The sequence below is a fragment of the Emys orbicularis genome, chromosome 2, assembly GCF_028017835.1.
Source record: "Emys orbicularis isolate rEmyOrb1 chromosome 2, rEmyOrb1.hap1, whole genome shotgun sequence".
Classification (NCBI taxonomy): domain Eukaryota; kingdom Metazoa; phylum Chordata; order Testudines; family Emydidae; genus Emys; species Emys orbicularis.
In genome coordinates this window covers 258,898,690-258,926,636 of record NC_088684.1, presented here as the reverse complement: position 1 = coordinate 258,926,636, position 27,947 = coordinate 258,898,690, and the positions used below count along the sequence as shown (strand labels likewise).

Here is a 27,947-nt window from a genome sequence, read left to right as displayed (position 1 = left end):
GGGTTGTTTTGATCTGCTGTTATTAAACAGTGACAACTTAAATAGATTTACTGTTCTTTAAAGAAAAGTTAGCTGCTGCCATCTACAATATATACCATTATTATCATTAGAATTATTTACTGAACTCCACACACAAGAGAGATTGTCCTTGCCCCCAGGAGCTTACAGTCTAATTCAGACCCAAACAAAAACAATTCAGTAGCATTGTGGTGCCCTGAGAAAAACACATTTCCGGGGTGAAACAAACTTTTGAGCTGGAAATGCAGAGCTGAAAAATGATTAAGTTATAATTCAGCGTTTTGGTACAGTTTCTCATGGGATAATGGGTTTTGTTGTATTGCACGACTGTGTATGCAGCTACAGGATCTTGAAAGAAAACTGGTGAAGATTGGAGTCCATAACTAAGGGCTTGTCTACACTACAGATGCTACAGCATCACATGAGGCAAATGAATTTTTCATACTCCTGAGTGATATAGAAAGTTTTAGGTGTAGGCCAGGCCTAAGATATTCTTATTAGTTTCTCTGTGAAATTGCAAGACTTGAGGAGATGAAAACAAATACATAGCAACCAGGCAGATATTAAGATGCTTGACCACCTGGATATGAGACAGTAGGTAGCAAAAATGTGCACACTTGATCAGGTAACAAAGGTCCCTGATTTTAGTACTCTATTCCCTCTTCCAGCCCTTCCTCACATACTTCTTCCCTTCCCATTTCCCCCTTCTATCCTTCAAAATGTGCTAATAGGGCTGTTTGAGATTAGGGTGACCAGACAGCAAATGTGAAAAATAGGAAAAAGACCCAAAAATCGGGACTGTCCCTATAAAATCGGGACATCTGGTCACCCTATTTGAGATGCAAATAGAATACTCCCTTGTATCCAATTCATTAATTGCATCAGAATTGTAGTACAGCAAGTTTTATTTCATCAGAATTCACAGTCACTGCTAGAGCATCCTGACCCCTTCCAAAAAACAATAAAAGCGGAGATAAAATGATTAGTGAGAAGTGATATATATCTCCTTCACTGTGGCATAGTGTCTCTTCTGCTTTGTCAGCCTTTGTCTAGACAGAGGATTTGACTTCCTTATCCACACCATTCATGATTTATAGACTTCTGTTCTATCTCCCCCCTTAGTCATCTCTTTTCCAAGCTAAAAAGTCCCAGTCTTTTTAATATCTCCTCATAGTCAGCCAATGTTTTCTCTCATTGTTACCCATATGATCCTGAAAAAAAAGGGTAGCTCTCATCCAAACAAGCCAAGCCACACTAGTTCATATTATCAATATGTAACTTTAGGATGATCTTGCAGTTTGTCAGCTGAAAGGAATGATTAATTACTTAATGAAGAAACAGGAAGTGACCAGATGGGTCAAAATTTAGTAAATTATCTTCACTGGTCTGCTTACAGGCATTCAGTCAACAGTTCCCAAACTGTGTTCTGTGAACCAATACTGGCTCATATTGCTCTTGTTGATAACCATCTCTTCATTAAATGTGGACCATAATATGGGAAAGTTTGAGATTCTCTGACTAAAATAACAAGACTACAATTAGCATATCCTGAAACTACATATAATATGAAGAACAAACTGTGCTTGCAAAAATGCTAAAACCTATCAATTTATGTAGTTGAGTATGTGTATGTGTGTGTGTGTGTGTATCTATCGAACATCTTGCTTGGGCACTCTCCATAGGTCTAATGGGAACCTACAGAATTGCTAATGGGAAAGCACTATTTTCAGCCCATCTGGTTTTGTTTACATATTATTCAAGTTAATGGAAAAATGACTGCATATAGTCCAAGTTTTCAGCTGGTAGCTAATTTATACACTGTAATCTCTTTGGACACTATCTTGCAGTCCTTACTCCAACTTGAAGATTGAAGGGAGTATTGCTGGTATAAGGCCTGCAGGATCTGGCTCCTCAGAGATGTGATTTACATTGGAAAACCAGGAAGACAGTAGATGTTTTAAAGATCTTCTGGGGAAATGGCATATAAGGAGGTTTATTACATCAACCTGACATATATCGATAGATTGGCTTTGTAAATATTTGTGAATAAAATATGTCTGAAAATGCTTATTGTGGTCTAACAAATCTACAGATTTCTGACAATACATTCTTTTTTGAGGTCATGGAGTAAGGAAAAAATCAATAAACACTGAAAAATATTATTCAGTTATGAAGTTAATTGGGTTTATTTTTTGAGACACAGAGAAAGAAGGAAATCAATCAGTAAAGCATTTCATATCAGTAACCTACCAACTGTATGGTTGAAGTAGATTTGCCTCTGCCTGAATGGTCATTTAATTCAGATTCCACTGGAAGATCATGGGAATGCCCCAAGTGCCCATTAACTAATGAAAGACCCTGCTGGATGAAGATGCTTTGCAATTAGTTCTGAAGCCAGATGAACACAGGTGCAGCTTCTGTCAGTTTCATGTTCAGATTTAGCTTTTATTTGACCTATGAAAGTTGTTGACTTGAGAATAAAAACAATTGAAAAGAATGCTAGCTGTGATAAACATTTGCTAATGCCTTTTCAGCTCAGAAAACTGCAAACTGAACCAGAAAAGTATGTGAGAACCAGAGGGTATTATAGGAAATTATTTTTGTAAAGCTGAATTTTAGAGTTACAAGCTGGGATAAACAAATTATTTAATGTTTAGTGTTCAGATGGCCCCCAACCGAATGGGTTTATTAAAGTCTTGTAAAAAAATTATAAAGTCCCTTTCTCTTTATTCATTATTCTTTATATAGTAGATTTCAACTTTGCTCTTAACATCTTAAAAGCAAACCCACATAATATCATAGTTAGCAAAATATTCACTTTACATTCATTTTACATAATTTGTATGGCTCAATCCTGTATTCCTCAAAGGTAGTAGGTATTTGGGGTGCATGAAGAATACAGGATTGGGACCCAGATATCTAAATTAGGCCTCTGATTAAGCATCCTTTGTAAAACAGCAGCAGCAAATGCCATTTGAAGTGGCATTAAGATAGTCTCCCATGCTCAGAAACTTAATGAAGCGTCACATTTTGTGCTACATTATATCTGGTACATAATGACATTTTCAAACACAAGGCACGCTGAGATAAAATAGAATTACTGAGAGCAGAGCAGCCAACAAGGAGACAGTACCCATATAATGCAGGAGTCTACGGAGCTCAACATTTATACTAATTTTCAAAATCCTTTGGGGTAGAAAATTATAAGCAATTTGGTAAATTTTAAAGTATAATTCTTTAAAGTGTCATTTTAAAAAGCCTGGATAACATGTGAGTCTTTGAGCTCTTCAAACAGTGCCTAGGTAAAGAAACTCTCATTACTCTTTCAAAGAGAGACATGCTCTTTACCTGTTCCCATGCCAGCCACAGAAGTCTGCTTATAGAATACAATAATTAAAATAACTGGCATTTTTACAGTTAAACACATCAAACCTATGCACCAAAACAAAACGGTACAAAGCAAAATCAGTCTGATGGGAGCAATTTGGGAAGAGGCAGTTTATGCTTCATTTCACTTGTAAGCAAGGCAATTATTTTTCCAAAAACTTTTTTAAAATTTACTGTGCAGTTTATAATCTCAAAAACAAAAAGGATTTTAAAAGGGGTAAAAAGAAAGTTCTACCTGATCACTTGGTGATACCAAAAGAAAGAAACATTTTTCTATCAGAAAAAATCCATGAATTCCTCCAATCATTCCCAACATTTTCCAAATATATTCTTTCCCTTCATAGATGTGTTCCATCTCCTGAGCTTCATGTTTATGTAAACCAAGAATCTAGATAAAGAGGTGAAATAAAAGGGGAAAAATTGTTTTGACTTTTGCTAGAGTAAGCTATAATAGCTTTATCTCTCAACTTTCCTTTTATTACCACTCTCAAGACTTTAATTGTATTTTAAGTTGCTGTGCTGGAAAACCAGTATAGATTAATGAAATTAATTATTAATGGCCTCCATTATGCTTCTGTCATCTCTTGCTGGTAAAAGTAATATTATTTCTAGAGGCAGATTTAATTGTATTGACAAGAGGATTTTCCTTTGTATATTTTGTTTAGACTTTTACAGTTTAAAAAATTGTTCGGATCATCTTCAAAAGTCAAATTCATACAGAAAATAATCAATTAACCCTTCTGCTCATGGTCTTTGCTCCAGTTTCTATGCTGTGAAAGAACATAATAACCTTCCTTGGAAGTGTTCTGACTTCATTTGAAAGTTGTCACTTTAAAAGAGATGCATACTGGACACCGCACTTTAAAAGTTGAGGGGGAGAATTTCAGAAGCACACATGGGATTTAGGAGCACAAATTCTACCGACTTTTAATGAGACCTAGTGCTCCTAAATCCTTTTGGTGCTTTTGAAAATCTCTCCCAGCTCTAGTTCCTGAAATATTACTGGTTTTGATGGTTTTTCCCATTTTTAGTTATATGGAATACCTCAAAGAACTTTTACTGTCTCTTAAACCAGAATGAACATTTTAAGATGGAGAAGCATCAGAAATGTGTTTGCCCAATTTACCAAGTAAATGAAATTGTTAAACCCCCTTTTGTTAGAACCCTTCAGTTACTTATTTCGAGTTGTGCAATGCAGAGAAAAAGCAGCAAAACCAAATGAATAACTAATCAAAGGCTTGTCTTTTCTTTTACACTGTCATGTATGTAAAATATATATTTGAATTTAAAAGAAAATCCTACCACTGAGGCATTTTTATTGCAGTTCATGACAGCTGAACTATATGTCTCTGAAAGCCCCTGGAATTTTAGAACAACTTGGGTGTGGGGCTGCTGATGCTCAGGGAAAACTTTGAACAGCATTCTCCTGAATCAGTTCTCCTTACATGACCTGCCTTAAGCATATGTGGAGTGTGGAGCTTGCATAAGGCCCTGTATTTTCTATGGGTTCTGTGCTACAGAACTCCATTCCCACAACCCCGGGACGGGAGGAGGGAGGCCTGACAGTCCAGCCTCCCTGACTCCACCAGCTGAGAAAAGTCGCTGGCACCTACCACTGACAAGTGACCACAAGCCAACTATCTACCAGCCTGCTCCTGATTGTTCCCTAGCCCAGTTGAGTGGGTTACTGAAGCATGCCTGAGACCTTACCCATTGGCTTCACACAGAGCCCCACTCAAACCTAGAGCTAGCCCTGTCTTACCTGTTTATCATATACTCCCCCCCCCATTTCTTTTAATCACTGAGTACTTATGTATTAAAACAGTACCTGTGTTTCTTCAGCATTCATCATTCTTTGGCTTCTGCTTCTTTATTTCCCAACCTGAAATCTCTTTCTGATTTTACACAGCTCCTAGTATAACTAGAGTGCTGGCCCTCTGGTTCTCAGATCTCATGGACAGCTTTATTTTAAAAAAAAGATGAGAGCACCTGAGCTCCTGTCCATCAGTGTTGTGGGAGAATCAAAGGAATGCAGCTTCACTAGGTACGCATTTCTTTATATATATAGGAACACTTCCTTTTGAAAATACAAACTGGCGTGTTACCTGTGGAATAAGATGTAGCAGAGCATCTCCAGAGAGCGTCCCAACAGCTAAACCCACAAACAGCTGTAAAATGAGCGTATAGATTTCTTGACAGGAGCTGAAGAAAATGAGGGTTGTACCAAACATAGATCCAATAGTAATAAGTAAAACGGCAACAGTGCTGTAGCCATACTCTGCGGAAAAGGAATCAAAATAAAACCAAGTCCAGCTTTAACAATTCAGTATCTAATTACTTGAGGCCCTTTATTCTGAACTGTGTGAATAAACAGGAGGGAAATTCTTGAGTTGTACCACATTCTCTTGCTATATATAAGGGACAGACAGCATAACAGAAGGAAGAGGGGGTTCAAGGTCTGCAAAGCATTCATTGGCCAAGGACCTGCAGGTAAAAAAGCCCAATCCACTGGATTTCATGCCTTAAAGAGATAAATATGCTCTTAGTAGACAGGTCATCGGCCTCCTGTGAACACACCACGCCTACTGTTCCAAATTGTATTTGTTGTGTGGTGTGGACACACTTCCTTTAGGGATGCAATCAGGAGTGATAACCTCCTTTTCCTAATTCAATAGAGTGATTGGGAGGTTACTCACATGTATGCGCTTACATTTTCAAGCTGCTGTACAACATGAACTAACTAATCCATACCACACCCTTCACCCTTGTGAGGTAGGTAAGTCACAAGATGGGGAACAGACACAAAGAAATTAAAGATAAAATATTCAAAAGTGTCCACTAATTTGGGTGCATCAAGTTTTTTTTCCACACACCAGGAGCGGAGAGTGCTCAGCACCTCAGAACATCGGATCCTAGGTAACGCCAGTTAAATACCCAAACACTAAGGCACCCTACATTAGCAGACACTTTTGAAAACTTAGGCCTCAGTGACTTACCCAAGACCAACCAGCAACTAACTGAAAATCTGGGAATGAAACTCCCAGTCCTAGGTTCAGGTCATTAGGCTACTTTTGTCTTACATCAGGCCATTTGCCTGTCTTCTCTTTTGGGAGACTCCTCAAATTTAGGCCTTAATCCTGCAAAGAGACCTATGTGGTCATAAAGGCCTTCATCTCTCACACATGGTCTCTTTCACTCCAAAGAGATCACCATTAGAGGAGGAAGGATGATCTGGTGGTTCGGATGCTCGCCTGAGCTGTAAAAGACTGTTGTTCAATTCCCAGCTGTGCGAAAGACTTCCTGTGTGGCCTTAGAAAGTCAGTTAGCCCCTCTGTGCCTTGGTATCCCAGCTGTAAAATGTGGATGATAGTACTTCACTACCTCATGGAGATGTTTTGAGGATGAATACTTGAAAGAGTGTGAGACACTACAGTAACAGGGACTTGAAGAAAATAAATAACTCTTTTTGGGGAGTCTCAGTACCTCTTGCTACTTTGTAGGTTCCTGTCTCCTTTGAGTACTAGTGGGATGTCTACAAACCTCCTTCCAGCCAATGATCTACCATGTTGTTTAATCAATGCACACTGATACTACAAATGTACAATGTGGAACTGTGGTTCAGTCCATTCCCAGCAGCAGCCTAATTAATCCAGTTTAAGAACCTAAGAATGGCCATACTGGGTCAGACCAGCGATCCATCTAGCCCAGTATCCTGTCTTCCGACAGCAGCCAGTGCCAGGTGCTTCGAGGGAATGAACAGAACAGGGCCATTATCGAGTGATGTATCCCCTGCCATCCAGTCCCAGTTTCTGGCACTGAGAGCTTTAGGGACACCCACAGCATGGGGTTGCATCCTTGACCATCTTGACTAACAATTGTAGTTCAGGGAGTTAAAGCTCTATCCCAGACAGATGACTGGCTGGAAGGATGCATGGGGAACATTTATTAGCCCCCAATGGATCTGGCAAGCTACCAGGTGAGTAAGGCACAATACAATAGACATAGGCACTGAATGGATTGATATGTGCCCTGAGAAATTTTTCTAACTGGTTTCTTTCTACAGGCCAAGGTGTACAAAGCCTGGAGCTCATTTTTGCTTGGCACAGGACAGTAGATGATCTTGAAAAGCTGCTATTTTTTATTTTCACAACAACATCTCACAAAAACCTTTACTTTTGCTGTGAAAATTTCACAAAGTGAAAATCTGCACTTTTCATACACATTTACTTTCTGGAGAGCATCTTAACACCACTAATTCAGCATATCATGGTGTAAAATAACAGATGTTACAGCACTGAGGCCTGATTCATCATTGAGTTACTCCAGTTCTATGCCAGAGCATCCCACTTGAAACCAATAAAGTTATACCAGTGTAAAACTGGAGAAACAGGGTCAAAGTAGGCTCCCGTCTCTACTACTGGGAGGGCCTCTTATAGCACCATAGCCATTATACCTACTGTCTGTGTCTCTGACAAGCATCTAAGAAGGAAGAAAAATCAGCCCAAATGAGAGTTCTTTTGATAAGAGAGTGAAACACTTATTGGGAGCTGGATCCCTGAATTTCTCATTGTATAGTACTGTGTAGCATGCACACCGTGAAATTCTTTGGTGTATAAACATCTGGGTGTTTTGTTTTTTAGTTATTAATGAATACAAAAGCTCCAGAAAGCTAAACTCCTGCAACCCTTCAGCTGAATTAGCACAATGCAATACTGCACAATGGCAACATAACTCACTTTCCAGAGTTGTTGGTGGCAGCTTTGTTTGCTTGGATTCTGTAAGCTGACAAGAACAGCTCAGTAGTTGCTGAATGATCGCTGGGCTGATTTGCTTGAAATGTTCCTTAGAAATGGACGAAGGACTGTTTTGTAAAAATATCTTCACAAGCTCACTGGCAGAGAAGCAAGCCTATGTGGGAAAGGATATGTGGTTACTAAATATAGATACCATTAACTGTGTCTGATGCTCAGGTTAAATGCGGATTTGCAGGACTTTTTAAATGACATGGAATCATGAACTTTAAAAAAAAATGAAAAGTGGATCCAAAGAAAAGTTGCATTTTCCATTTCTGCTTCCTGGTTACATCTTTTAAAATAAAAGATAATGAAGTTTTTGTTTATTGATGAAAACCTTATACATCATCTTCACTTCCACATTTCAATGGCCAGATCCTCAGCTGCTGTGAGTCAGTGTAGTTTCCACTGAAGCCAGTTTGCATCACCTGAGGATCTGGCCCATTATTATATCTAAATATGTGTATAGCATATTTCTCAACCAAGACTATTTTTAGTGCTAAAACTATTAACAGCAGCTGGGCATTTGCTGCTATTGAGTATTCAAAGATGGCACCTGCTGACCCTTTACGAGTCAGTAGAAGTTAGGAAGTTAGCAGGCCGGATATTTGCAGTGAGGTCTATATTTGTGCTGTGTGTCTGTGTCCTTCTTAACATATAGGTAGGGTGACCAGATGTCCAGATTTTATTGAGACAGTCCTGATTTTTGGGTCTTTTTCTTATATAGGCTCCAAATCCTCTGTCTCGATTTTTCACACTTGCTGTCTGGTCACCCTACATATCGAGCTAATGGAAGTTATAAAGCCTTACTTAGAAGCTGGAAAAAGGGTGTGGGCTCCTAACTTCTGGTACAGTAGGGAGATAGCCCCCCCTTCCCCCCCCCCAGCCTCCCTTTATCCTCATATGAGGGGAGGGCAGCAGGATCCCCGCAACGGGCTGAGACAAACTGGGAAGGGGGAGAGCTGATGGCAGCTCTCCCAGATAGGTAGAAACAAGTGAGGCAGGAATGATGACCTGCCCACTGTATGATTTATAGCTGGGTACTTCCAGATAGGTTACATGAATAAAATTGCAACCTAATTAAACCACACCCATTACATCATGGCTTTCTACTTGCATGTTTGGAACAAAGTTTGGAAGTTAGCAGCCAGAGTTTGCGGTAGTATTGCAATGAAGTCTGTATTTGTGCTGCATATCTGTGCCCTTCATAACACATAGAGATAATTAAAGTTATAAAGTTTTACTAGTTGAATCATAACACAGATATACTAAGCATTGCATAGAGTTTACTACTACTTTTAGAAAACGCCCTGTTGTTTTTACCTCCGGCGAGTATTAGTGAGATAATCTAGTTTTGGTATTAAGATTTATTTTTAGGGGCATGTTTTAATACAATGACTACAGATTTTGCATTCTAATGCTCATTCATTACATGACAGTAATAAGGATCAATTCAGGTACAACATGGATTTCCACATTGCTGCCTGAGTCAGTACTTTGTGTATGTGTGTGGCAGGGAATGAGATGCTGCAGAAATGTTACTTAGCTGATGTCACTCTTTATTTTGCAGAAGAACTGAACCAGTCCCCCAGTATAATGCTAGGGGAACAGCACCATTGGTCAGATGAGACATTAAATGGAGGTCCTGATCATTTGTACTTATTAAAGTTCCCATGATACTTTTCATAAGAACATGGTTGCTAATTCCAGTATCTTGGCAAAATTCCAGCTCAAGAAAGTGTATTCTGACTACATATATACACCCCGAATTGAAGAGAGTAAAGGTACTCTTCATTTCTTGTCCCCATTGCTGTGCATTGTTAAATGCTTGTTCTTTTCACCCCAAAGGTGGCTGCATATCACTAATGATGAAATGATCCCTATATATAAGTTTTATTAATTAAAATTTATAAGTTAAACTTATAAAACTATTTGGCTTCTTTTAGGAAGAAAATTACCATGTAAATGAAAGAAGGTTCTAGTTATTCTTCAGTAATACAAATAATGGGAGAAATCCTTCTGTCCTTGCTCATCCCTTACCAAGGCAACATTCTCTTTGGACTTCAGTGACAGTTTGAGTGAATAAAGGACTATCAATCAATCAATCGAGTCCTGAGGATCCTTGTCTTCTATGAGCATAGGTGGCCCTGCCACCAAGAGAATACAGGAACTGCCCCACTGTGAACAGAGGTCTATCTAGTTTAGTATGGTGACTCTGACAGTGGTCAGCACCAGCTGCTTCAGAGGAAGGTACAAGAAACCTTGCAGCAGGCAGTTCCGGCGTAACCTGTCTATGGGGAAATTTTTTATTAACTCCCATTTATTAGAAGTTGTCTTAAGCCCTGAAGCACGAGGGTTTATATCCCTTCCAAATGAATATAGGTGACTAGAACCTTTGCATCTTCTACCATAAACCCTGGCTTCTCTGTGCCTTTTAATATGAGGACGAAAAGATAAGGGCCTTTGTTATTAATGAAAGAAATCTATACTGTCTTTGAGGGGAATAATACAGAAAAAGATAAATAGAGCTTACATTTTCTCTTATGAAACACCAGATAGATGCATGACTTTCCTTTCCCCTCACATAGATTTCTTTAATGAGAAGCCATACATTAACATATAGACATGAGTTATATAGTTTTAAGTGACTAAATTTTATAGCTCTTATTAGTTCATCTTACTATTTACTTAAGTTTTATATGCACTTTAAAAATCATTGAAGACAAAGCTGATTTTTAAAAAGACTGCAGTGACCTACTTTTCTAGCATTATATATCAAAATATGAAGCTAATATCTGAAAAACTAAATTACAGCCCTTAATTGAACTGGCAGAAGCAAGCAAGAAACCAGTCCATTTCTTACACATAACAGCATCTGTTACTAATGGAACACAATGGCTATCTTAGGGACGTGTGGAAAACAGAAGATAAAATTAGCAATAACATTCAAATACAAATTCTTCTAAAGGAACGATCTGTCAAGGAAAATGTAAATAGTAAGAAGAAAAATGGAATGAAAAATAGAAGCTAGATATCAGAAAAGGATGGCAAATCTCTTCTCTCCAAATGTATCTTTATAACCTTTCAAAGGCTACACAAAAATATTTTGGCTCTCAGCTTGACTGCCATGCCTGGAATAATGCATAGCCTTTGATTCAAGGACAGTCTTGGAAGTCGAAAAGTTCAAAACAGTTCTAAAAAGTGCTCAGTTTTGTAAATTGGCCTTCTGCCCAGGGGAATTATATTCCTTGGACTCCTGGCATCACTACTGTCCTATGACCTTCATTTAAGTTATTTTGGGGCCACATTTGATTTAAACATCTACTTGGCTGATTGGCATGACTCTCCTTTGAGGTCCACCAGAATGAAAATAATTATACTGATGGGATATGAATTCAAAATAAAAAAATAAAATCACTCAGCTAAACAACTGTCAGGATGGCATTGACTCCGAAGGCAATTGTGTCATCTTCATATCATAAAATGAACACTAAATGAAAGCCAGATGTACATCTTTTATCCACTCAAGATAGTAAAACCACCAGGCTTTGAATCATCTTAAAATGTATTATTAAAAAATATAACCCCTTTGGAAGGGCTACTCCTGAAATACCACATTAAGCCTATAGGGGATTTGCAGCTGTACTACAGCAGCAATGGCTACAGAGGCTCAGACTCCATTTCCCAGATTGCCTGGGGTCCAGGCCAGAGACAGAACTGAAAAGGAACACTGTGAGAACAAATCAGAGACAAAGGGTTCAGTATGGAAATATTACTTTTGGTTTTGTTTGGAGACAGTGTAGTAGGGAAAGGAGCTACACAGCCAGGGAGGACCCTTTGACTCTCCACATTCCTCCCAAGGAAAGACTTTGGGATTTCTGGGACACTGATCAGTGTCATCTCAGTAGAGACCAGAAACCCAAAAGGCTGAGGAGAGTCAGGGCCAAGCTACCAAGAGTCTGTCTAACTGCACATTTGAATCTGGACCAGAGAGCCACAAGAACAATCTTACCATCCTTGGCGTGAAGACTTTATTTAATTTGATATTGCATTTTAAGCCGGTCACCGATTTCAGTGCTGTACTGCCCACCAGAAGACTGAGCCTAAACTATCTGCCTAAGCAGGTGCTAGGAGGGAGCACAGTGCGGTTTTTATTGGCTGTAAATGTTAGGAGGGGTATTTTGTTTCTGATATTTACATATCAAAGATTTATAAACTTGTTAAAACTTCCTAAATAAATTGTCCAAAAAACGTTAAGGTGGTACAGTTTATGTATTGTTGGTTTTATCTTTTATTATCCTACTCCTCTTTTCCATTTTCCTCTCACTTGAGTTACCCATACCTAACAAAGCCCCAGTTACTGTTTTATTATTGTGGAATTTGTGATAGCTATTTTATTTTATTGTGCTGTGACTAACATGGCTGTGTGAGTTGGGTGTTGGAATTTTCCCAACAAACAGGCCCTCTGTGTTCTTGCACTAGGAGGGGTTTCCTTGGGTAGAGGCACCCGGTGCACTTATAGGTGAACACAGGAACCCCAGAGGAGAAAAGGGAGAAGACTGCAACCATACCTCAGGTTACAAAGGTAACCTGGGGTTACAAAGAAGAAGAAGAAAAGCCTAAGTCATCAGATATGTCCTGGCTGCTTTGACTTGAGTCTAAAGCACAAAGGCCAGTCATATATATATATATATATATATATATATATATATATATATATATATATGACTTTTAGAAATTCACAAAATTCATAAATGTTACCTGTTGAAGTGATTTATTCTTTGTACTATATATTTGCAAACCAACCTGAACTTTTGTAATTGACATCCGATTCCAACTGTTGGTAAGAATAGTAAAAAATAAATTAACCTGATCCCAATCAGCAGTGTTTTCATTATCTTCATGATAACCACTTATATATTCCCCATTCTTTTGTCTCGATGTGAGTGGAATATTTAAATATCCAACATCTCTGATTGTCATGCCATGACTGTCCATTTGTCCATTTGCGTTGCAGGTCTTTCCATCCCTCAGCATGCTTAGGAGTTGGTCTATTTCTAGGAATTTATTAGAAAATGTGGTGTTACCTCATTATAAACACAAATTAAAGAGAAAGATGAAATAGCAATTGTTCAAAATGTCAAAATATAGCATATTCATAGATTCCAAGGCCAGAAGGGACCATTGTGATCATCTAGTTGGTGCTCCTGTATAACACAGGCCATAGAACTTTCCCCCAAAAATTACTAGAGTGTATCTTTTAGAAAAAAAATCCAATCTTGATTTCGAAATGGTCAGTGATGGAGAGTCCAACATGACACTTGCTGAATTGTTCCAATAGTTAATTACCCTCACTGTCAAAAATTTACACCTTATTTCCAGTCTGAATTTATCTACCTTCAACTTCCAACCACTTGATCATGTTATACTTTCCTATGCCAGATTGAAGAGCCCATTATTAAATATTTGTTCCCAATGTAGATACTTTCAGACTGCAATCAAGTCACCCCTTAACCTTCTCTTTGTTAAAATAAATAGATTGAGCTCTTTGAGTCTATCACTGTGAGGCATATTTTTCAACCCTTTAATTATTCTTGTAGTTCTTCTCTGAACCCTCTTCAATTAATTAACGTCCTTCTTGAATTGTGGTACCAGAACTGGACACAGTTTTACAGTAGTGGTCGCACCAGTGCCAAATACAGAGATAATATAATAGCTCTGCTCCTATTCAAGTTTCCCCTGTTTATATATACCAGGGTCACGTTAGCCTCTTTGGCCACAGCATCACATTGGGAGTTTGTGTTCAGCTCAAATCTTTTTCAGAGTCACTGCTTCCGGGATAGAGTCCACCATTCTGTAAATAGGGCATACGTTCATTGTTCCCAGATATATACATTTACATTTATTTAGCCATATTAAAACACATATTGTTTGCTTGTGCCCAGATTACCTAGCAATCCAGATGGCTCTAAATGAGTGATTTTTACCACTATCTCAATTTTTGTGTCATTTGCACTCTTTGTCAGTGACAATTTTGTGTTTTCTTCCAGGTCATTGATAAAAATGTTAAATAGTGTAGTGCCAAGAATCAGTCCCTGTGGATCCGCATTGGAAACACATCTGCTTGATGATGATTCCCCATTTACAATTACATTTTGAGACCTATCATTTAGCCAGTTTTTAATCCATTTGTTGTGTGCCATGTAAATTTTATGCATGCATTGTTGTTGCAGGCATGTTGGTCCCAGGATATTAGAAAGACAAGGTAAGTGAGGTAATATCTTTGATTGGACCAACTTCGGTTGGTGAGAGAGACAAGCTGTCAAGCTTATGCGGAGCTCTTCTTCAGATCTGGGAAATGTACTCAAAGTGTCACACCTAATACAAGGTGGAACAGATTGTTTAGCGTAAGCAGTTACCACATATTTCAAGGGACCATTCAAAGTGAAGGTCTGTCAAGATGTAGGAAAGAGGGAGGCAGCTTGGGAGGCAGGGCAGGGGGGCTGTTAGTGGGTTATAAACTGTTGTAATAAGCCATAAATCCAGTGGCTCTATTCACTCCATGATTTTTAGTGGCTAGCAAAGTTATGAATCAACACTCATAGACCCAAGGCTCATCATTTGAAGGTTTATGCAGAGTTCCTTCAAGAGTGAGGACTGAGAGGTCAGATATAGAGTGAATGTTTTGTGGAAAGTGTTCACCCACAGGTGAGATGGAGTTTTTGTCTTTTATCATTTTCCTATGTGAGTTCATTCAAGAGCATAATGATTATCTGGTTTGACCAAATAGTTGTTATTGGGGCATTTAGCACACTGGATGAGGTACACCATATATGATAGGCATGTGTAGGAGCCATGGATCTTGAAAGTGTGTTGTTGGGGGTGTTGATCATCATGGCAGTGGAAATATGTCTACAGATTTTGCATCTGTAATTCTGGCAGGGTCTGGTGCAGCTTTAAGGTGGTGTCTCCGGGTCTTTGGGGAGCTTGCTTCTAATGATGAGCTTGGAGAGGCTCGTTTATTTTTGTAGCCCCCATCCCATCCCCCGAGCTGCCTTTCCCCCCATCCCTTTCTTTCCACCCTATGACTGGAGTGGTGTTAACGGGCCACTTCACCTTGACTGGTCCCTTGAAATATGTTATGCTAAACAATCTGTTCCACCTTGTATTTAGCTGTGACACGCTGAGTACGGGTTCCCAGACCTGAAGAAGAGCTCTGTGTAAGCTTGAAAGTTTGTCTCTTACCAAAAGAAGTTGGTCCAATCAAAATATTGCCTAACATACATTTTATTTTTTTAATAAAAAATGTTGTGTGGTACCAACTCAAAATAAAATACTAAGAGTTCTGTAAGGTATCAACCAAACTTGTAATCTCATCAAAAAAGATATCAAGTTAGTTTGACAGGATCTATTTTTCATAAACCTACGCTAATATGCATTAATTACATTACACTCCTTTAATTTGTTATCAATTGTGTCCCATATTAGCTGCTCCATTATCTTGCCCAGGTCTTGCTGACAGGCCTGTAACTATCTGGGTCATTCCATTTACCCTTTTAAAAAATTGGCACAACATTAGCTTTCTTCCAGTCTTCTGAACTTCCCCAGTGCTGTAATATTTATTGAAAATCAGCATTGAGGATTTATTTAACAATATTTTTTAAATAACTTTTTTCTCTAGTAAATGCGAAGATCCCATCTTGACAGCTCTAGAGTATGAAGTCACCTATACAGTAAGCAGTTACTTCTCCACACTGCCACATTCATGTTTTCCTCTTGACGATCTCTAAGAGATAAGAAGGCAGTTCACCCTTTGTGGCCATATAATCATTGATAGCTCTGCTGAAATCATCAACAAGGTACTGATAAATAGTGTCCATGATCCTGCAAGTTATTGTATGTGGATGGATGCCATGGGCCAACATGGAATAACTTGCAGAATTAGGGTCATTGTGGTGATTTTTGTGAAATGGAGACTTTGTCCATTAAGAACTGGGCTGAGCCCACCAATTAATTTTAGGTAGGGTATTTAGCTATGTAGCAGTGCGGGACTCACCCCAGCGGCGCCTCCTGCTGGTCGTCTCAGGGAATTAGCTCTCCAGCCTCCGGAGTGCCCTCGGCAGGCCGGTGTCCCGCTGCCGCTTGGCCCCCACATCCCTCCCTGGACTCCGGTGCCCCGCTATCTGGGGTGCTGCCCCTGACAGTAACCCCTCACTCTTAGGGTCTCCCCTCCCCGGGGAACCTCCACCCCCTATCCCCACCTCGCCTCAGTCGTAGGCTACTGCCAGTCACCAACTAGCCACTGCTCCCTGGGGCAGACTGCAGTATAAGCCACTCATCACAGGCAAGGAGTGTTTTGGACCTCCTGCCTTTCTCTGCAACCCAGTACCTCTATGGGGCCTTGGACAAGGCCCTGCAGCCTGGGGAGTTGCCAGCCTGGAGCTCCCTAGCCCCTCTGGCCTTTCGCCAGCCCTGTCTTACTCTAGGCACCCCTCTCTCTCTGAAAGCAGAGAGAGACTGACTACTCCCTGGTCCACTGCCCTCTTATAAGGGCCAGCTGCAGCCTGATTGGGGCGTGGCTACTTCCCCAATCAGCCCAGGTTTTCCCCTACCACAGTCCTCTCCCAGGGCTGTTTAAGCCCTTCAGGGCAGGAGCGGGGTTACTGCCCCGCTACACACTACCAAACAGATGTTAAGAATGTTTCCACATGATGGCAATACTTTGTTTTATGACAGAGGTCGGCAACCTCTGGCACGCGGCTCGCCAGGATAAGCACCCTGGCGGCCCGGGCCAGTTTGTTTGCCTGCTACGTCCGCAGTTTCGGCCGATTGTGGCTCCCACTGGCCGCGGTTCGCCACTCCAGGCCAATGGGGGCGGTGGGAAGCCGCGGCCAGCACATCCCTCGGCCTGCGCCGCTTCCTGCCGCCCCCATTGGCTTGGAGTGGCGAACCGCAGCCAGTGGGAGCCACGATCGGCCGAACCTGCGGATGCGGCAGGTAAACAAACTGGCCCAGCCCGCCAGGGTGCTTACCCTGGCAAGCCGCGTGCCAGAGGTTGCCGACCCCTGTTTTATAACTTTCATTGTTATTTAGAACAATTGTCCCCATCAGTGCTTGAAAAAAAAAATTTAGACCTTTTTCCTAAAGAAAAATGTATGCTAAGATTTCTATTTACTTCTTTTCTCTTGAGCAAAAATACTTTTGAAGTCAGCTAAAGCTTCTTTCTAAAAGTTGTCACTGTAATCAGCTTTATTTTCATTTTTTCCTATATGCTGCCAATTCTAGCCCTTTTTTCCAGTTTATATTTGAAATGTAAATATATTTAAAAGAGGAATGCCAATGAGTTTTGGTTTAAAATATGCTGGCACTTTCCCAATCTGGTTAAATATATCCTCTGGATTCTGTGGTTGAAATTTTGACTCCATTGAAGTCAACAGGAGTTTTGTGATTGACTTCAGTGGCCCCGATCTGGATTTCACTCTTGATAGCTACTTAAATAGCACAGTGCCCCTCTGCATTCTAACTGGCTCTGTTCATTGTCATGAGTCAATTATTTTATGAGTTCTACACTGACATTTTTTAAGGGAAAGTGTTTGTTACATAACCAGGGTTAATGGGAGTGAGTGTGATCTATGAATTAGAGAACAGGTCTAAGAGTCAAGATGCTTGAATTCTTTTATGCACGCAGCTTGTTTTTCGTGTTACCATACCTGGGATCACTTGGCCCCTCGTGACTCAATACACTCATCATAGGGATATTAATTCTTACTTAGCTCACTGGTGCATCACACAGATTAATTAATGTTTTCAAGCACTTTGAGATCCTTGTAAAGAGCTACTATTAGTCAATGAACCACAAACAAGGAAAACTAGGTGCCTAAAGTTAAGTTCCTAAAGCCCTGGTAGGCACTTAAATAAGTGGTTTGATTTTCAAAGGGGCTGAGCATCCTGCAGCTCCCCAGTGAACATAATGGGAGATGGATGCTCAACACTGTTGAAAATGAGGCTACTTGTTTAGATTATTTAATTTTAGGCCCAGTTAAAAAAATCTTGGGCCTACTTATTTGTAGTTAAGTTTAGTTGCATCTGGCAAAAGATCTTTTAGAACTGAAGTGGAATTTCTAAACCAAATGGACTTTACATGTCCCAGTCTCACTGGAGGTTGGTGACTTCAGAAAGTGGGTAGGGAGAAATAATACATAAAGGAGCTATGAGTAAAGATCAGAAATCATCCAGTCAAGACAGGGTGAACAAACTTCATCTGCCCTGAGAAGCTCCCCGTGTCCCAGTCTACATCTACTGATACAATCTCCAGAAAATGGCTGTCGAAGGTTAACTGAGGTCACTTTATATATGATTATTATTATTTATTTTATAGTGCCCAAAATGATTTTCAAAATAAAGAAGGAGCTTGTCTCCCTGCCTTCTTTTTACATTTAGAAGAGTTCCACCTATCAAATACAAATGATGAAATAGTGATTCAAACCCTGATTTCAGAAGTACCTAAAATGTACTGACACAAAAGGCAAACCTGAAATACAGAGCCCTACCTGTTACTTGGAGTTCATTAGTGCTGTTTAGAGAACTGAAAATATATTTTATAAAGAATTCTGGGGTGGGTAAACTTGCTCTCCCGAGGCAGACTCCTTGGAGAGCCAAAGTAATGATTGTAGCAGCCAGGCGAGGAAGTGTATTTTCATCAGCACCGGCACTGTCCAATATGGCAGCTTCTTTCTCCAGAACGGTTACATCAACACACTGCAAACAGAATAAAAATTTAGTTAAGCGGTTCTTGGTCACATTAGTGTAAATCATCAGATAGGCAGGAAAAGAAGCAAGAGAACACAGTATTGCGGAAGCTCAGGGTGGATAGGTTGTTAGGACAGAGTGTATAATCAACAGCATGAAAAGCAGAAGAGACTCAAAGAGAATGAGAATGGAATGCAGGACCTGAGCTTATGCTATGAAGAGGTGGTTAGAGACCAACATGAGATCAGTTTCAGTCATGTAATGGGGAGGAAGCCAGTTTGGGAAGGAGGGGAAGGAACTTGAGGCAACAGTTAAAAACACCACATTCAATTAGCTACTTTAAATTATTTTTATTTATTTTTGTTTTCATGCAATTTCTGCTTAATTTTTTTCTTCAAGATTTTTGCTGCGTAGAGTGTAGCCAGTACAATCCCAAAAAGTGGCAGAAGAGGAAGAAGAGAAGTGGATGTTGTAGCTAAGGCACTGGACTGCAACACTGCAGATCTAGATTTAATTCCCAGCTCTGCCACAGCTTTCAGGTATAGCCTTCGGCAATTCCCCGAATACCTTTGTGTTTCAGCTCCCCATCTGTAGAACGGGGGTGATAACATTCACTTTCTCTGACATTTTGTCTCTTTTATCTAGTTACACTGCAGTCTCTTGGGGGCAGAGACTGTTTCTTACAGCACATGTATATGGTGCCTTGCACAGTGAGCCCCTGATCTTGGCCTGGGACCTCTAAGTTACTGTAATCGAAGAAGAAGATGAAGAAGGAAGAAATGTATGAGATCAATTTTAAGAAATTGATTTCCAGTGTCCACTTGTGTGCCTATGTTTCCATGTCCATTTAGTTCAGCTGCACATGTAGTTATCACAGTTGCATGAGTAAAAGTGTACTTAGCCATCAAAATATGCTAGTAATTGCATGTGTCATTGCAGTAGAGAGGTGCACAGACATAGTTCTGTAAATGTGTGAGCATTTTTGTGCATGAAGCTCAGGTCTTCATGTCCAGCTGTGAATGAGACACCTTTAAGGCCAGTTTTTCATTTTGCCTTAAATGTGCTGCAGCCTCATAAGCGCACCATTCGGAGTGGCGTGTCCATTTTACATAGACAGCAGCCATAGACACATACACATGTAACCCCGCCTTGGCTAGTGGCTAGCTGGTTAATTATTCATGTATTATTATTAATTATTATTATTATTTATTTATTTGTATCATCATAGCACCTAGGAGCCCCAATCCCGAACCAGGACCCCGCTGTGCACCATGAAGAAAAGCAAGTATTTCTAATGTCAAATTCACTGCCAATATATCTCCATACAAGCTGAAGACTTTTCTTTCCTACCAAATTGAATATATTAGTTGCTATGGCGAGAAGGAAACAAGTTTTAAACAATCATAACATTTAAAAACTGACCAAAATGGTTTTCTTCCCCTGGATCACTACCCTTTCTCCTAGCCACAGATGTTGTGATTCAAAGCATTAGATAGGCTGTAATGATTTCACTACCTTTGACAAAGAGTCTCCCCACTCTCCTCTCTGTGAACGCTGAAATCACAGACACTAAACAGACATACTGAGTGCACTGCCAGTATAAACAAATAGACAACACTGTAAAGCGCTGTATGGATTGTTACTCCACGTTGACATGCCAAATACCCACCGATGCCTCTTTATAGCTGCCGAGATACTGTTTGAGTTCCTGGAAATCGGCACTTTCAGTGAGACTTAGAACCAACTGTACTAGTCAATGAATAATTTATGACGGGAAAAGATTACACAAAGCACATGAAGAGAAAGAGGAATTGCAGGCCTTCTGCTTTATGCTGCATAGCTAGTGGCTTCTAGCAATCTTCCATTTGCCTTGATTGCTGCTACCACTGTGTGGTGTAAATTAAAGAGCAGTGAGATGGAAAAGAAAAGAAGAATTGGAGAGTCAGCATCAGACCAGGACAGAGTCTGATCCTGTAGCATCCAAAGGGCTGATGAACTTTTCACAGCAGGTCAATATATATATTATAACAAGTCTCTAACTTTGAAAATCTGGTAAGTGGTTTTGATTACTGTACATTGTAAGGAGAATAGATGTATTTAGATTGTAAACATTTTGGGGCAGGGACTGTCTATCATTCTGTGTTTGTACAGTGCCTGGCACAATGGAGCCCTATTCTTGGTTGGTCCCTAGGCACTGACATAGATAAATAACAATAAATACTAGGTGAGTTATACCTGCCATGTATTTCCTGATTTTAAAAGGGTCTTTACAGCTAAATATAATGAATGCATTATTTGCCATTCCTAACGTAAGTTTAGTCTTCTTTGGATGACTCTTTCTGATGGAGGAACTGACTATGGTAGGTAGATTAGCTTCAGATGTATCTGGCATGTCAAAGAAACAGCCACATCTTTTGGCAGATTCCCTGCTACATCCAGTATCTGATGGATGTAGCACAGTGAAGGACCAGCAGGGAACTGGTTACAGAAACTTGATTCTCTTCTCCAGCTTCAGCTCCAGCGCAGGTTAGATCAGCCAAGGGGCTGCTCTTATTTGTCCCAAGCGGGTATGGTCCCCTAGGGACCATATTATTTGACTGCAAATTTGATGGCAGAACTAGGTTTTAGCCTTTAGATCTTTGGTAAGTGTTTTGGAGTGCTGGGGGTATATGTTTACCTGGCTTTCAGGAGTTTTAAAATGTTGCCTTATTGCAGCCAAAATGTCTTCAGTTTCATTCCTTGAGAAATAATAGCAGTCTTCATCACGCCTTAAACTGAGCATACTGTGTAGGTAAAATTTATAATCCTTGTTACTCAGAATGAGCTCTGAAGAACAGATGTCTCTTTGATGAATAATATAATAGAGAAGAATGAGGGAAATTCTCTGGAATACTTCTTTACTGAGATGGTCTTCAAAATCTCCACCAGCTATTAATAACAAAGCATCTGGTTCAAGGCACTGCAAATAATTAAAACAAATGGAAATTAGTTTCAAATTACATGTCACTATTATTCTACTGAAAATAGGATTAGAGAACAGAGTAGGAGAATTCAACTTTATGTTGAAGAGACTGGTCTTGAGGCTACACAGATGCAGAGTGGGGTGTGTATACGGTAAAATGTGATGAGCAATAGGGACAGCAAGGGAAGCACATGGAAATCCAATCTTGCAGTAATGAGGGCTGCTGCATGGCTGACAAATCACTCTCCGTGCTGCCTTTCATAAACTGTGCCTGCTTGTGAGCAAGGGGGCAGATGCCCAAAGGATTTGAGACTTACTCCCACTCGGGACTGTTGTAGTCCATTTACAGACCCCCATTGACATCACTAGGCATTATTTCTGGCCCTCAGTTCAAAGGACTACAGCTAGCGCTTAACCTTACCTTAACTGCTGCAAGGCCTCCACTTGCATTTGTGTGGGTTTGCAGAATGAAGGCCAGAAAAAGCCAAATTTGGACCTGAGTTATATCAGTGTCAGGCAGTGGTTCTAAACCTTTTTGGTCAGGATCCATTTGTAAACATTGATGGCCTGTCACAACCCAGTAAATAGGCCAAGGGTCAGGGTTGGGTCCTGCTCCAGAGGGTTGTGGGGAGGTGGGTGATGGCCTATTGCAACCTAGTAAATAGGCTGTGTGGGGTGGTGGTGGGAAGTCCTGGAAGAGGCTAGGTCCTGTGGGGCTGGCTGGGGTCACCTTGGCTCCCTACTCCAGACTTTTCATCCTGTGGTGCTGCAGCCCCTGATGAGGAGCCAGCTGGGCCAAATCTGTCTGAGTAGCGTTGCGACCTTGTTCACTTACTCAAATTGAGCCTTACTCAATTTATTAATTGTGCTATCAGAACATTTGGTCAGCACAAAGCCTCTGCATCAATTAAGTCGTCAGAATGGGACTCAAGAGAGACAGAAGTCATGCATGGGTCTGTGCTGCTCTCTACAGAGGGGTGAATTCCCCCCCTAAGGGCATGTATAATATTTTAAAAACAAAATAGCTCAATGCCAATAAGGCACCATTTCTCCTCACACTCAGACCCCTTCCAATGTCATCTCAGGCAAAAGGCTTTATGAGCAGATAGGCCTAGAAAACCAGCAAGTGCTCTCAGACTAGGGTAAGTGGGTGAGCAAGTTCCAGAACAGAAAGCCCCTTCCTGAAAATATCCTGTTCCTGTTGTGATTTGTAGGCCATATCAGCTGGTCCCATTGGAAGGATGCTAATAGCTCCCTCCTGTTTAAATCCAATCATATCTTGAGCACTATCTCTTGAGTTGATCTCCACTATCCTGACAGATCATAAGGACTATAAACAGGGGTGCTGGAACAATTTTCATAGTGGGGGTGCTGAGAGCCATTAAACCCGTATATAATGGAAACCACTTTAAGCCAGGGGGTGCGGCAGCGCCCCTAGTTCCAGTACCTATGACTCTAAAATAGACAAAAGCACCTAAATCATAGTCACTAGGCAAGATACACCAACACACTTCAGCTATTTTGCCACATTCCAATGATTCAAAGCAGCCAAAAAACCTAGTTTACTGGGTTAAACTATGTTTATGGCTACAGACATTGTGTACTGGTGTATCTGGTACACCGTATATGTCAAAACCCATTCCTTGAATGTTTACCCCCCAAAAAACTTGAATCAAATGCAGATTATGGAGCTCAGGTTACATATACTCCCTCAACTATAAGCAAGTGAGTGAGTTGACGTTTCATAGACATTTTAATAGAAATATTCCCAACCTAAATCCACACCAAGAGGAATGTTAGAAAAGGTTATGCACTGTGGGTGCCAATAGCCAAATTAAACATTCACACTGGTGAGTAAATTAGATTAGGATCTGGCCCCGTCTCCTTTCTAATATGGCTATCAACATCTACAATACTAGCCTTTACTAATTGACCCTCAGAATCCATGGCCGTGTACTAGATGCTCCTTAAGCAGCATCTGGCATTACTCTATCTCCCAAGTGTACAAAGAATTGATAACATGTATTAACATGACTGTCTTTGTGTATTATTGTTTTGGACTAGGAGGAATACATTTAATTCTTCTAGCTCATTTCCCTAAAGGCCTCACGTTAAGCCAATCTATCCTTTTAAATTTACCCAGTGGGCGATAAGACAAACATACTATATGGGGTGGAGGCTTTTCAGAGATTTCTATAATTACACCTCAAGGTCTAGTAAGGATAACTTCAAATCACTAAGGTTGTTGGTGCTGGCAAGCAAGATGTTTGAAAAGGAAATTGCTACTGGGAGGGCAGCAGGTGCACTGAAAGAGTTGCCGTTATTGGAGATTATGTGGGATCCTCCACTGGGAGTACTTAAAGAAGGTGTCAGGGGAATATAGATTGATTCATCACTAGTTATTTTGCTGTTATCAACATGTTAGAGTCACAAACACCTGCATGACCTTACTTTCAGAATGCTTATTTTCTAAAACAAACAAGTCCCTTTCTGAATATGGGAGCAGAATGTTTTTTACTGAACTCCCTATTTTTTAATGATTATTAGTAAGGATTCCATCAATACAGAAGAAGGTATGCCTTTTTTGTGCACTTGGGAGATAGAGTAATGCCAGATACTGCTTAAGGAGCATCAAGCACATGGCCATGGATTTGGAGGGTCAATTAGTAAAGAAAAAAGAAAGGGTCTAATAAAGGTATAGAACTTCAGGGCAATGATTTAAATGCAGGATGGAGTCTTGTTTGCAAATTAAATAATCTGAAAAAGCAATGGTTTGTGATGGCTGGGATCCCAGATTCAGAAGGGAAATGTGAGTCTGATTGATCCATTTTGTTGGTTTTGTTGGTGGGGAGGAGGGATCTGGGGCTTCCCTATCCCCACTGTTTGGGAAGTTAGCTCCAGTGCCAAGGAGAAGGGCTAATTTCTGATTCTAAAGACTGCAGATGTTTCAAGAACAATTGCTGTCATGAGTTTTTCTCCATTTTGGGCGTTTGTTAGCTCTTGCAGGATTTCAAGCTTATAAAAAAGCCACTGTACTGCATGGACCTTACTATTTGCCCAGGCTAGCCTAGCTGAATCTGTGAGAAAGATTCAGAAAATCTTTCCTTTGCCATCATCCCTGTGCTTTCTATAAATAGGTCACAAAACACAAGGAAAACCTTGGCCCATGATGGAAGAATTCCCAGGAAGTTCCCACTCCTCTATGCAGGAATAACCCCTGTAGGAGGGCATGGAGCCCTACATTATTTACCAGTGCTCATTCACCCTGGGGCAGTTATGAAAAATGTCAGCATTTGTTACTATGGCTATTTAAATGAGTAGGTGCTCTACGGCAGAGGACTGAAATCTCCTCTCCAACACATTGGTCCTGTTGAATACAGGGAGCATTTTACTTTCACAGTAAACGTCAGCTTTCCCCATCATTAGCCTTCACCACCTGCTGCTTCTTGATTCTGACATGAAGCCACAATACTCTCTGTATAATGCCCTGCTGTTAGAGATAAGCCAGACCTAGAACAAGCTGGATTAATCTTAATTGGAGCCAGAATCCATCAATTTTCTGGGGTCCCAATCCAAACTTGGAGCATCTTCCAAATCTACATTTCCTTCCATCTGGGCCCTCGACCACAGCATAGTCCCCCTCGTACCTGAATCTGGCATCCTATTCCCCTTTTCCTTCCATGGTCAAACCAGTGGGAAGAAATAGCCCAGTCAGTAGTCTGAATTTACTAGGGGATTGAGCCCCCGCATGGAGCTGTGATTCCAAACATTTTAATACCCTGGAATTCTTCCAATCCCAGAGTCTGGATTTTCAGAATCCTTTATCTGCTCTTGATCTATCTTGACCAGAACATTTTTTTCCAAAACCACCCCTAACCCTTGCAGGCTTGGGGGAAATGGCATATGGATCTGAACAAACCATGGGTTGGGTTTGAGTTTTGCAAAATAACAACCAGAATGATGATGTTTCAAAAAACCATTCCTATTTCTCCCCATCCATCTCTAATTACAATGGAAATTTCTTTTTGTGTTTCAAATTCAAGCTAACGATATAACTGTAGGAAGAAGTAAAGAGGAAAACATTAGTTTGAAAATAAATATCTGAAATATCTGGCAATAAGTGAAAGATAAATTGATCTAAGTTTTTAAGGTGTACTTGAAGTACTTGGGGGTCCGCTTTACAAAAATAAATAAGCAATATAAATCATTAGCAATTAAATAATTGTAGCAGTTCATTTTTGTTTGAAAGAATGAATGTCGTGTGTGCCCATGATATGCATTAGGATGGCTTCACCTGAATAAATGATTTCTTAACTCATCTTTTAAATGTACCCTTCATTAATTGATACACTAACCAGATTACAATCCTCCTGCATCCCATAAATCCACTGTGGACATTCAGCTCTCTCCAATAACATTTTGATAAGTTTTCTTGAGTGATTCTTGTGGAGCTCAGTGTAGTTGTCAGCTGAGAGAATGCGTAAAACTTCCGTCAGATAGCCTTGGCTGGGAGCATAGCTGCTTTCCTGCTTGTGCTCTTTCCCAGACTGTGCTTCTGCAGTGACCACACCAAATATGAAAGCTGAAAATGCCACCCAAAAAGCTGGATGCTTGGTCAGAAAACACATTTCCTCTTCTTCCTGTAAGTGCGTGTCCGTGTTGAGAGTTGAATGGTGGTTCGTAGTTCACAGCTTAAAGTTGAACCCTGAGGAATTTGTATGGTAAAGAAAAACAAAAACCATTTAATTAGAGTGACTGCAATATGTTTGAAAGGATTTATTAATTGGTTGGCTAAGCTGATTTGCAGTGACAAGCTGTTTCTGAACAACAGGGGGTTTGTAGGGACTTTACAGCCTGAAACAGCAGGAAACTAAGATGACAGTGGCCTTAAAAATTCTGTAGAATTACTGGTAAGTGGTTAAATCGGACTGCCCTTCCTTCACATTAAAAGTTTTGAGTATAATACACATTTTTCATTTCCCTGTTATGTTACTATATTTGATTATAATCTCCTTTAGTAAGTACAGGAACAAATATAATTGCTTTCTCTTTTACTCCATTAGGAAACAGATTCCCAAGGGCTAGTAGATGTACTTGTGTATGAGGAGCAAATAAAGCATTGTGCAGGAATTCTGATATACATGTTCAGTAGTACTGATGCCTAGCAATGACTTACAGTAGTTTTCATCTTAATTAATTAACATTAGCTATAAAGCAGGGGGAAAAAACAAACCCAAAACATTTTAACCGGAAATTAATGCTGCTTTATGGTCAGAGGAAAGAGCTGCAAAATTGCTGTAATTATGTCATTCATACAACTTGAAAAATGTAGAAATGTCTCAAAAGTAACTAGTTCTCACTTTCAATAATCCTAGATGCAAAGATAGTGTTCCAAACAGTAAAAGCAAACTATCCTAGACATATCTTTCCTAACGTACTGTAGGATCTGTCCTTACTGTAATCTATCTTGATATAGGAGCATGCCAGTTGTAAAGGAGTTTAACTTTTGTTTTCCACTAAAGAGTTCTCCCTTTACTGAGGAGCAAGCCTTTGGAAATATACATACATATGTTAAATAGCCACACGCAACATCTGCTTCTTTTCACTGTAAAATAATACAGATCTGATTTCCTTTTAAAAAATGCTGTGCTAACAGATTGCTAAAGTAGAGTAAACTAAAAACTTTTGCTGAGTTATAACTTGGCATGCATTCAGATAAAAGTTAGCGTGGGATAGCACACTCTGAAAGGTTTTGATGTTTCAAAATTTATTTTAGCTTTAAGTTAACATTTAGAAATAGGTTAGCATTTAAAAGCATCACAGTTATAGGGACACAACCATTTCTAACACCGTGTTCTTACCTTCAGCAGAAAAAAATGAATGATTGTGTATCTCTAGCTTTGTGGCCTTTTGAATCCCCAAAAGTATTTAGCTGCTGGAAAGTCCGATGTTTTTAAAATTCCTTGATGGTGCTCGGGAAGCTGGAGAGGATTAGTTTATTGCTGCCTTGAAAAGTTTTCAGTTGCTATGGAGAGAGC

At 40.0% G+C, this 27,947-nt stretch overlaps 1 protein-coding gene across 3 annotated transcripts in view; it reads right to left on the bottom strand.

Annotated features, from left to right (window-relative positions):
• The window catches only part of SLC39A12 (solute carrier family 39 member 12), a 34,407-nt gene extending 7,870 nt beyond the window's left edge, over positions 1-26,537 (bottom strand). Inside the window, exons 1-8 of one of the 3 annotated variants that reach the window (XM_065399494.1) lie at positions 26,265-26,537; positions 21,625-21,906; positions 18,749-18,956; positions 13,068-13,255; positions 8,142-8,313; positions 5,511-5,683; positions 3,641-3,793; positions 2,269-2,379 (exon numbers count right to left, since the gene is read on the bottom strand). In XM_065399494.1, coding sequence (XP_065255566.1) covers positions 2,269-2,379; positions 3,641-3,793; positions 5,511-5,683; positions 8,142-8,313; positions 13,068-13,255; positions 18,749-18,956; positions 21,625-21,906; positions 26,265-26,537 — 1,560 coding nt within the window. The remainder of the gene's footprint in view (positions 1-2,268; positions 2,380-3,640; positions 3,794-5,510; positions 5,684-8,141; positions 8,314-13,067; positions 13,256-18,748; positions 18,957-21,624; positions 21,907-26,264) is intronic. The other 2 variants (XM_065399495.1, XM_065399496.1) reach the window with 2 other exon arrangements.
• Between the last annotated feature and the right edge of the window lie 1,410 nt (positions 26,538-27,947).